The sequence below is a fragment of the Vitis riparia genome, chromosome 8 (assembly GCF_004353265.1).
Source record: "Vitis riparia cultivar Riparia Gloire de Montpellier isolate 1030 chromosome 8, EGFV_Vit.rip_1.0, whole genome shotgun sequence".
NCBI classification, from domain to species: Eukaryota; Viridiplantae; Streptophyta; class Magnoliopsida; order Vitales; family Vitaceae; genus Vitis; species Vitis riparia.
Genome location: NC_048438.1, coordinates 3,394,085 through 3,405,907, shown reverse-complemented (window position 1 = coordinate 3,405,907; position 11,823 = coordinate 3,394,085). Strand labels below are relative to the sequence as shown.

At 30.1% G+C, this 11,823-nt stretch overlaps 1 protein-coding gene across 3 annotated transcripts; it reads left to right on the top strand.

The window, feature by feature from the left end:
- Positions 1 to 1,532: 1,532 nt before the first annotated feature.
- Positions 1,533 to 7,461, top strand: LOC117920969 (binding partner of ACD11 1). Of its 3 annotated transcripts, none has more exons than XM_034838697.1 (8): positions 1,533 to 1,790; positions 1,879 to 1,982; positions 2,261 to 2,336; positions 4,286 to 4,354; positions 4,435 to 4,500; positions 5,010 to 5,353; positions 6,738 to 6,861; positions 7,081 to 7,461. In XM_034838697.1, exons 1-8 carry the CDS (start codon positions 1,785 to 1,787, stop codon positions 7,099 to 7,101), a joined length of 810 nt encoding a protein of 269 aa, XP_034694588.1. In that variant the 5' UTR covers positions 1,533 to 1,784; the 3' UTR covers positions 7,102 to 7,461. The 3 variants fall into 3 exon arrangements, with proteins under 3 accessions (XP_034694588.1, XP_034694590.1, XP_034694591.1); XM_034838699.1 differs by having other exon boundaries at positions 1,535 to 1,790; positions 5,013 to 5,353; XM_034838700.1 differs by lacking the exons at positions 1,533 to 1,790; positions 1,879 to 1,982; positions 2,261 to 2,336 and adding an exon at positions 2,398 to 4,129 and having other exon boundaries at positions 4,228 to 4,354.
- The last annotated feature ends 4,362 nt before the right edge of the window (positions 7,462 to 11,823 follow it).

Below are 11,823 nucleotides of genomic sequence, written 5' to 3'. Positions count from 1 at the left end.
ACAAGTAATATTTATGTTTTTTTTTTCCTTTTATTGAATACATCAAATATGATAATGACAGTTGAGTAGTTTTCAAAATGGATGGGTGATAATATTTTTTACATCAATAAAAGAAAAAAGAAAAAAGAAATATAATACTAGATTGAATCTTTCTCTCAAAATGAAAAAAGTCGACCAATTTTATGTTTGGAAACTATTTTTTAGTACAATTTTTTTTTGTTTTTTTTAAACAAAAAATATAGAAAAATTAAAAATATGTTAGACATTTAAAAATTTTATATTTAATATTTTTAAGAACATAAAATAAGGTATTTTCAAATAACATTTTTTAGTTATTTTTATTATTTTAACTTATTTTTTTATGACTGTTTTAAAAAATAATTATACAGTAGAATGATTAAAAATAAAACACTAGATATAAAAATTAATTTTAAAAATATTAAAAACATATTTAAAAATATTTTAAGTTTTCAAACAAAAAATTTATTTTACAAAAATAAAAAAATATTTTTCAAAAACAGTTCTCTAAAGCGATTTTTCATAATTTTTTTCGAAAACATTATCAATCGTGAATTAAAAGGCTCAACACTATTGAAAACACTTTTAATTATTTTTAAAAATACATTTTTTTGAGGGCTCAAAAATGAAAAATAGTTTTATTGACTTATTATATTATATATTTATATATAATCTAAAAATTTTGAAACCATTTTTTCATCTTCCAATTATTTACAAAAATTTTACTAAAAAAAATTACAAATACTTTAAATTTGTTTTAAAAATAACCTATTTTAAGACCAAATTTTGGCAAAATTATTTTATATCAAAGGTTGTCAAACATATTTTTCAAGTTGTAAACTATATTTTTGCTTTAAAAAATAAATGGACACTTTGGTAAAACTTAATACTTAATACTTAATAATTTAAATCAATTTTAAATTAAATTATATTTAAGTTGTTGACATAAAATTCATTACTTAATTTTTGCTTAAAGTATTGAAGTTGTTTGATAAAATTAATTTAAATTTTATTTTAAATAATTAAATTGACATATTTACCCTCATAAATTATAATTAGGATAAATGAGGATATAAAGATAAAATAAAAATATAAATTTAAGAATAATGAATTATTTTTACTTATTAATTATTATTTAAAACTATTTTTTACTTTAAATCCTACTATTAAATTATTTTACCAAACATACTTAATTTACTTAATCACTCAAATTAAATTATTAAATCGTTTTAAGTTATTAAGTTATTTATTAAATACCCACTTAGCATTCTATAACTCATTCACAATAATCTTGTAAATAAGAATATAATATAAAAATCACAAAAAATAAAATCAAATATAATTAAAATTATTTATTTATTTATTTTCTTTTCTACTCTACATTTGTTTCCATTTTCCCCTAGATTTTCCAGAAGCGAAAGGAAAAATGAGGAAAAAAAGAAGAGTGATATGCCAATAAACTTGGTAATAACAAACACTCCCCATCACCTTAAAAAGTGAAAACAGGCAGCTTGGCCCTCCATGTCTGATCCGATGACCGTCATTTAGGGCATAAAAAAATAGGTGAAAGAACACAGAACCGAAATTTGGGGAAAAGCCAGGGGCATTTGCCAAAATCCACCTGTTCACATTCTTCTCCCTTGGAGAATACAGCTTTCCTTTTTGAGCTGTAATGCCTTGTTCCTTGCCTCACAAACACACATAGGGAAAAAAGCAGCAAGCTTGCTGCCTCCAACCATCATTTTCATTTCTTCACTACACCCAAAATGCAGGTTTCCATTCTAATCTCTCAGTCTTTGGATTTTTTTTAATTTGTATAGATTTTTAAGGTTGATTACTCTGTATTTTCTTCTTGTCCAGGCGAGAACGGTTCAAGTGGGCCACGTTTCAGATCTAGCTGGAGAGCGAGAGATTCATGAGTTCTTCTCCTTTTCCGGCGACATCGAACATGTTGAGATCCTCCGGTTCGTTCCTTTTTTTTTCTTTTATAATTAATTTTAGTTTTTTTTTTTTTGGTAATTTTTTGTTCTGGGTTTTATTATTTTTTGGGTTTTTATTTTCCTTTCGGTTCGGAGGAAAATGGAGGAAAAGAAATAAAAAAAGTAGAGGAGGTTCTGAATCTTTCAAGTGAGCTGAAAGATTCAAATGGTGCTTTCTTGTTTATTTTCCTGCATTTTCTGAGAAGACAAATGGTGGGAGAGGGTTGATTGGGTTGATGAAATTGTTTGAACTTTGGGTGCAGTGATTCTGGGCAATTGAGGACTGCTTTTGTGACATTCAAAGACCCGAAAGCGCTAGAAATCGCCCTATTGTTATCGGTATTATTTTTTAATCTGATGTTAATGCAATTGGTGTTTGATCTCCTGTTATTTTGTTAATATGATTTATCATTTGTTGTTTTTTTACAAAGATCTTCACTATATTGTATCTATTAATTGGTGTACTAGAAGGAAGTTCCACTGAAAAAGGTAATATTTCGAAAATTGTGGTGGAATGTAGCTTGAATTTATAGCCCTTGTTGTTGGGTTGTATGGCTACTGCAATAGCTATAATCTAGGTTATGGGAGAAACCTATTTTGAGGGCATTTGTGCTATCAACTAGCCCCTCCTAAAATAGTGAACAAACATGAACCAAGTTTATCGATTCCAAATGGTTTCCATTGAAAATTATGACCCACCACATAACACCGTCATTTGTGTTAACTTAAATTGATTTCATATATTGTATCTAATCGATTTATTCCTTTATTTGGAGGTGTCACAAGCAATGGACTATGATATGCCACCGAAAATTTGTACATTTGTTGAAAATTGGCAGTCATCATATGCATCATGTTTTACCTTAATGATGCTTGACCCTATGTCCTAAGGGCCAAAACTTGAGTTACTAAACCAACCCTAGTATTTAGTACTGGGGCAGGTCACAAAATCAAAGCACTAACACCTATATATGTGTACGTAATGATGCTATACATTTTGTCTTATTCTCTCTTTTGTTTCTAGAACCACTGCTCAGATGTGGCTGTTCTCCATCAATGCCATTCTCATGTTGATTCATCACATGAATTTCCATGAAAAATTAATTTTCATGTGTAGTGTCAGAAATTACTAGAACTTAACACTTTGATGAATCCAAATAAGATTAGTTAAATGTATAATAATAACAAAGATCTGGAATGATATAAGTTCTTCCACAGTCATTCATGGGGCTCTGTTCTAAGTACTACTAGGTCTTGATCTCCTAGTTGGAGTTAAGTTAATTTGACAGTTAATGTTGGAAGTCATCAGTAGGCAGCTAGTGCTGTGGTACTGTAGCAAATTCCTATATGGCTTGTTAACATGGTCACAACACAGAGCTCTCAAGCCTTCTCAGAATTTCATAACCCAGAACTATGTTTGGCTTAAAGAAAATTAAAGATAGAGTAACTTTAGGCTGCAATTTTAGGACAAAGTCCAGATTTGACCTTGGGCACTCACTATCCATGATCTCAGATCTTCTGACAAATTAAGTTAGTGATATCTTTATCACCAAAACATTTCAAGAAGTCAGGATGGGACTCAACTTGTTCAAGCTCATTACAAGAATGAGAGGGTTGAAGAATCAAAGTTCAGAATTGTGAGAATACCTAAAGAGATTGTGAAACATGTTGAGTACAAAATTGGACTCAAGGAATTCAAATTCAAGGGTGAGAATATGGTGGGATTCATGTTTTAAAGCAATTTTGATGGATTGTTTGTTTCACAAGTTGTCTCATCTCTGACTTTGTGGGGAATTTGACATACTTGAGTGTGTGTTGCAAGCAAGAAGGTGAAGCCCTCATTCTTTTGTAAGGGATATCTCATCATTCTTAATACAATTACAGGTACAGTTATATACATATTCTTTCAGGCTTCTGTAGTCTATGATCAAATAGTTTGTCAACAAAAGCAACCTAGTACAGCATAAGATTATATGATGAACTGTATGTAGAAGAAACTGGTAGTTTTTGCTTCTCCCAAATTTCTGTGATGTATTTGTTAATGGTTTAGGAGAACAGCTGCTTGAAGCACATGGTGGCTTTCTCACTAGGATGAACAATTCTTTCTTGAAGGATTACCTACTTATTGGAATGTAAATTTTTAATTTGCTTAGAAGATAAGACCTTAATATCTGACATAACAGAATCTGAATGGGCATGTTTTCTGTGGGTTTTTTTTACTTGTGATTAGCCTTCTCAATTCCATACAAAAGGGCATCAAGAATGTTGTGGATGTGTTTGTTTTGCAGGGAGCAACCATAGTAGACCAAGTAGTGACTATAACTCCTGTTGAAAATTATGTACCAACAGCTGAGAGGGTAATTCCATTCCCAACTTTCTGCATTCTCTTTTCTAGTTCTGCAACCAAAACTTATATTCTCAGGTGCAATTCATGCAGGAAGTAAGCATCACAGATGATGCTGTTTGTCAGGTTCCTGATGGAGATGTTTCACCAAATGCTGAGGTAGCAAAAAGCACCATAGATTTGGCATATTATGAGTGGTGTTAAGTAAATTAAGGAGAATTTAGAGATTGTCTGGAAATGGATAATTCATTGTTTTGATATGTAGAGGATTTGGTATGCAACTCTTTGGTCCAACTAAATGTTAGCTGAATAATTAATGTACACATGCTCCTGCAGCATGGAACATGCATAGTTTGAATATTTATTGAGGATATGTAGAGTGGATTTTCTGTGGCCCATGCATGATGAGAACCTGTGGGGTTGGGGGAGGAGAGGGGGAGATGCTACTAGTTACTCCATCTCTAGTTGCTCCATGGTTATTGGAAACAAACTAGCCAAGTTTGAAGGGAAATGCTTTTGTTAAATTTTAGCATTTGGTGTATATGTATCTTCAACCATGATCTAGTCAATTGCCATCTAGATTCTTCTTTTGTTCTTTCTTCTTCTTCTTTTTCCCCTCTCTTTCTTATTTTCCTCTCTTATTTAAGGGTTTAATCTGTCTCTTTTAGCAGGGTCAAGCTACCTCTCCTAACAATGGAAGAGTTTATGTTAGTAAAGCTCAGGATGTTGTTACAAGTATGTTGGCCAAGGGTTCAGCTATTGGACAAGATGCCATGAACAAGGCTAAAGCATTTGATGAGAAGCATCAATTGACAGCCAGTGCATCAGCAAAGGTTATTTCCTTTGACAGGAGAGTTGGGCTTACTGAGAAATTAACAGTTGGAATTTCAGTTGTCAATGAGAAGGTGAAGTCTGTGGATCAAAGACTTCATGTGTCGGATAAAACGATGGCTGCATTGCTTGCAGCAGAGAGGAAATTAAATAACACAGGATCAGCTGTCAAGACAAGCAGGTCCGATATTTTGTCTCTTCTACAGTATTCCTGTTCTCTGGTTCACAATTTCATGCCATTTAAAATTTAGATTCATGTCTAGATTCTTAAAAGAGTGTGGTTGAAAATACAATATGAAATTGGTAATGTGACTTTTATATGGTAGAACTGGTATACCTGCCCTTTCCTCTCCTGGGAATGTGGTGAAAATACACCCAGTCATGAGGTAGATCCTTAGTCTTGGAATCTTGATTGGATGACAGAAGGATGCTTTAGGCAGGAATTTCTTTGCTGATGATCCTAACCATCTGGCCCTCTAATCACATTAGTTTGGATTTCAGAAAGTATGTTCCACCTTTTGTGAAACGGAAAAATGACATTTCCTACTTGATTTAGTCCAAGGACCTTTCTCAATTAAGAGACTTTGCCTTGCATATACAAGGATTTCTTTGAATTGTTAATTACTGATATTTTTTCCTTGAGAATGCAAAAGTAGAGAATTTTCAGAAGTAGTTGAATTCCAATTTCTTTGAAGAAAACCTACTCTCAATCCAATTCTCAATCCAACAAATTTCATCTTATCTTGTGCTGCAGCTATAATACTTCTATTTAAGGCAATATTGGTACTTCCAGTTCCATTATCTAATAATTTACTTTGCAGGAAACTAGGGTGACCGAGTTGGAATAGATTGAGTGGTCTACTGATGTTGATTTTATTTATTGCATGTTTGACCCAGCTTCATATGAGAAGCTCTGAACCTGGGATCTCTTTTGGGTGCCAAAAGAAATTCTTTATAATTATTTGTATTTGTTAGCATATTCCTGTTAAGCTTTCTGTGGAACTTCATTCCTAAGAAGTTGATTCTGGGAGGGAGGTTTGGAGTTGCTTCTTAAATTGCTTCTGCAGGAAATTGAACTGTATTTCTTAAATGTTCAATATATTTAAAAAGGCTTCTTATACTTTAAATCATGTGTGTGGGTTTCAATGAAAAAAGAAAAGTAATGAAGAGGCTCATTAGATCCCTTTATTCAGCTCCTAAGAAGCCCTAGCTGATGGGGCCTCAGTTGCATTACATTTGTAGAGTTGAGCTTTATCCATGGCATATTTCAAATGGGCTATATCCGGAACTACTTCTGATAGACATTGCCTCTCAAATTGGATCTGCAGGTGATTGAAATATATATCTTCAAATGGTCAAATATTTACAAAGACTCTCAGTTTATAGATAATTACACCAAGAAAAAGGAAAATGATCAACATATACCTTTTTCAGCTCTTAACAACTCCTAATTCTTTTAGCACACTTTCCCTGATACGTTGCTATACCAAATAAAGCGTTTTAGGTATCTGATTGAGTTGCAATTCATAGGCATCATCTTAGTAACTGGTTTGGTACTGCACCAGGTATGTGACTGCTGGAACAACATGGTTGAATGGTGCTTTTACTAAGGTGGCAAAGGCTGGCCAGATTGCAGGTACAAAAACTAGAGAAAAGTTTCATTTGGCTGTTTCGAACTTGACTGCAAAGGTGAGTTCTATCTATCCATTGGATCCATTTATTCTTTGTTACCTTCTTTTTACCTTACTATTATTGTACTTGTTGAACGATACGTAAGTGTTTACACATTCCCTCCAAAGATCATGACAAGTTTAGGGCATACTAATACTTTATGGCACCCCTCTTCATTTTATCAAATTCCATGCTTTCCCAGTCTAACAATATCATCCCACCATCTCTTCAATGTAGGATCCTTCAATTGTGGTTTAAACCAGAAACCCAGTGTACCATAAACTCCTGGATTACTCATGATGAATGCAATTAATAACCATAATGGAGTAAGCGATATGAAATTCGAGCTATGGGATTGGGCAAATTATCGCCTTCTTTTGTTTGATGTGCGTGGTTAGTTACATGATTCATTTTGGCTTGTAGCTTTTTTTTCTCCTATATTCTTCTTTGATTCCAGAGGGTATTCTGCCACCCACCCTGGGGTTTACCTGTAATCTTCAGTTTATAACATTGGTTCTACACTAGAAAAAAAGAATTAACATTTATGATGAATGGTATTGTATTGGTGTTCCATTAGAAAGAAATTAAAATTTGTGATGATGGAATGGTATAATATTACCTGTGTCCACAAAGGATATCCTTTATTTATTTATTTATTTATTTAATTTTTTATTTTTATTTTTATTCATATCTGTCAATGGGCTAAGAGGCAACATTCATGTGGAATATACAATGATACCCATTTGTTTGTTTATTATTGGATGTTTACTGTACTTATTTTTTAAGGCATTAAAGAAGACATTTTTCTCTCGGCTGGCAATGGGGGTTTTGCTTGTGTTTGGTATTGCGGTTGAATGCCATAGGCTTAGAACTTAGAACACGCCCAACCAACTTTTTATTAATTTTTTATTTATGTATGTAAAAGTCTACGCTTTAAATAAATTTAAAGCCTTGAAGAAATATGTAAAGAAATGATATTTTATAGAAGGATCCTCTATATATATTCCTAGAATTGCAGGGACGTGAAAGCCACATTTTATACAGAATTGTGGAAGAAGCCATACAGGGCCTTAGGTCCTGTTTGACAATTGTTTTTTAGATCAATTTTCTGTTTTTCAAAAAAAAAAATAATAATAATAAAAACGTATTTGGTAAAGAGAAAACTATTTTCTGTTTTTTATTATTTAAAATATAAAATGGGGTATTTTGAATAGCATTTTTTTAGTTATTTTCGGTTGTTTTTATTTGTATTTTGAATGTTGTTTTTAAAAAATTATTATATAAATATGTACAATAATTAAAAATAAAATATTAGATATACAAATTATTTTTAAAATATGTTTAAAAATATTAAGCATAGGTTAAAAGCATTTTAAGTCCTTAATTTTTATCCTACAAAATATTAGACAATAATTTTTAAAAATTGTTTTTTAAAATTATTATCAAGTAGGACCTTAGGGTTTGTTTGAAAATATTTTCAAAAATAATTTTCAAAATCAATTTTTAAAAATAATTTTATGATGTTTCCTAAAAAAAATGAGACCCAAACTTAAAATTTTTTCAACTTTTTTTTTTTTCAAATAATTTTTATTTGTAATGTTATATTTTCAATTATTCTTTTATGTTCATATAATTATTTTTTAAATTAGTCATTAGAAAATAAGTTAAAATAATTAAAATATATTTTAAAAATTTTAAAATAATTTTTTATTATAAAATTATCAAACATGTTTTTGAGCCTGAAAAATAATTTTATGTTATTAACACAGAAAATTGTTTTTAAAACCAGTTGCCGACAGCCTTTAGGCTTTGACCTTCAATAGCCACCGAGACCCAAGAGTCTTGAAAACAGAGTATGAAGTTCCATGTTCCACGTGGGTGCATGTGAAAGAAAGCCAAAGAGGGTACGTGGCGTGTATTTGAGGGTTTGTGCGTTGACTTTTACTTTCATTTACGTGACATTTTGGCTACATTTCAATTTAATTTGCATCTTTCCTGCATTCAACCGAAGAGACCCATTCCCATCATTATATATATATATAAAAGGTGAGATAAAATCTAGAAAATAAATAAATAAAATTTATTGTAGTTCACTGAAAGTCAAGTATATGTTGTTATCAAATTTTAAGTTTTAATTAGAATGTTTGAACTTTAAAACATAACTTTCAACCTTCATTATCATATTTGCTTGTTCTTTTAACTCTTTTCATAACTTTCATTTTTCATCTCTCAAATTACTTCATTTTCACTTGTCAAAACTTTGCTCGAGTTTCACACTATTGGAGATCGTTCTAAGCATATATAGTATTTTCTCTATCATGACTAAAAATGATTTCTTCAATTTGCATTTTTTTTCTTCCTTTAAACATGAGATTTAGCTTAAAATATATGTTAGGTCCAAAGCTAAGGTTTTAACAATAATTCAAGTTAAATTGGGTGAGTTAAGCCCTTACATTTGCATAATTTCTTCCTATGTGTGCCATTAGAGCACAATTTGTGGCTTTAATCAACTTTTCCAACTAAAAGCTTCACTACCTAGGGTGATCACAAACCCGGAGGTAGACTTACAAGAGTCTCTATCAGATTGAAAGATTGAATCAATATACTCTAGGGATACCAACTCATCACAATGATACACTAACATATAATCTTTCGTTCTCCAACGATACTTAAGTATATACTTGACTATCATTTAATACTTTAGCCCCAAATTGAACTGATATCTATGTACCATCCCTATAATAAAGAAAACATTTGGTTGAATACATAGTTGTTGAGATTGACCCTTAAAAAACAAAACATAATGTAACAAAATTAAACTTGACTATCCTTTATCTATCCTTTTATGCATGATATTGTTTTTAGTATTAAATTCATATAACTTATATTATACATGATTTGGGTGCATTAGGAGTTGTATAAAAGATACGAGTCGTGGGATTCCTTACAAGATGATACTGTTCATAATCAATTCATGAATTTGGACAAATCTAATAGAAACTATAGTACAATACTTCATAATTTGAGGGATAATTTGTTTTGACTGTCGAGATGAAGTTCCCATGGTGAGTGTACTAGTGTGTATAATTACCCATTGGACAAAATCTATGGTAAATCATGATATAAGGTTATCAAATAGTTATGATTTACTAAGATACAATATTGCATGGACTCTTAACCTTGAGAAGATATTGAGCATGTGTTAAAATCAACAAGAGGTTTTGACCTATAGGTAAGACTCTAATATGATCATAAATGCCTCATTGGGTCACTATTGATGGAGGTTAGTGGCAATAAGTATTCTCAATAAAGACACCATGATATCTCATGGAATTGAAACAACGTGCCTCCTTAGGTGATCCTAAGGACACATGATTATGAAATTTGTGACTGAAATAATTCCTTTAGCGAAATTTAACATATGTTCTTTGAAGTTAAAGTATATCAATTGATTACATAAAAAGAAGATTTATAATTGAAGGATTATATAGGCAATCTTGATGGATTGATAACACTATCCTGTTAGATTACGAATACTACTCCAATGCTTTATATATAATATAAATATATAAGTTGCAAGAACATATACACCAATCTTTTTTAAAGGATTGACCTAGTAATATGTATATCAACATGTTTCCTTTACAATAAGAGCCTCCATTTTTATATAAAATTGTGGGAGAAGCAAAAGGGGTCTTGGCTTTTACTACCTTAACCCACATTATAACCAAGAGTTTATGAAAAATGGAGTTTCAAGTTCCATGTGGGTGCATGTGAAGAAAAGCCGAAGAGAGCATATGTGTGGCTTCTATTTGAGGGGTTGTGTTAAAGTTTAGTTCATTTATTTGATTTTTTGGCAACACATTTGAATTTTCATTTTTCATGTATTCATTTATGCATATCATCTCACTTCTCAAATGGAAAAGCCACTCCCACCAAAGTCATTTATTTATTTTTATATTATACTTTGAAATAATTTAAAATATTTACAATAAAATTTTAAAAATAAAACAAAATTAAAATTATATATGGTGTTTGGAAATTATTTTAAAATTTTTTTTATTGTTGAGAGTAAAAAAACATGAAAATATGTTTGATTGCCAATCGATTATTTCTAAATTAGGTTTTCAAAAACTATTATAAAAACATTAAAGCTTGTGTTGACCGTGTGATTAAAAAATAGTTTTTTTTTTGTTTCTAAAGACAAATTTATTTTTAAAAATTTATAACACTATTAAGCCATTGTGTTCTATTTTTAAGTTCTAAAAATAAAGTGAAATAGAGAATAATTTTTAGAGAACAAGTAAAAGTTGGTTTCATCGATTTTTAAAAATAAAAGAAAAACATAGAAAAAATTTAAAAAGCGATAACAAACAAATAGAAATTGAACAGGATATCACTCTTTTTCTCCCCTCATGATCTAATACCAATACATAAGATATTTAAATATGGTATTCCTTTAAATTACACATATTTTTTTAAATTTCTTTTAACTCTAAAATCTTTAATTAAGTAAATAAATTCTAAATCAAATTATACTTAATGCATAAAATTTATTAATTTTCATAAATAATTTGAAATTAAAAAAATTAATTAGTACTAAAAATGTCATAGAACTTAATAACATGTGAAAGTTATAGACCAAAATTTATTTTAAATGACTTGGTTAACTTCTTCTTTACATATAGCATAATTCTATAATTGTTTTCAATTAACAAATAAATTACAAATTAAGCAAAACTTAATGCGTTGGATTCATTAACAAGCATATTAATTTTTAAAAATAATTTAAAACTAAAAAATGATTCGATAAATATAAGAAATTTATAGACACAAATTAGTTTAGAGTGACTATTGTTTCTCTCCTACATAAATCATTATTTTCCAATTTTTGTCAGTAGACAAATTAGCTCCAAATTAAATAAAACTTAATATAACGAGCCTAATAATTTTTAAAAATAACTTAAGACTTAAAAAATG

Excerpts from the sequence above, each read along its gene's own strand:
- LOC117920969 (XM_034838697.1), top strand. Across the intron at positions 1,983-2,260 it reads GAACATGTTGAGATCCTCCG|TGATTCTGGGCAATTGAGGA; the intron begins GTTCGTTCCTTT and ends CTTTGGGTGCAG. Across the intron at positions 4,501-5,009 it reads ATGTTTCACCAAATGCTGAG|CAGGGTCAAGCTACCTCTCC; the intron begins GTAGCAAAAAGC and ends TGTCTCTTTTAG.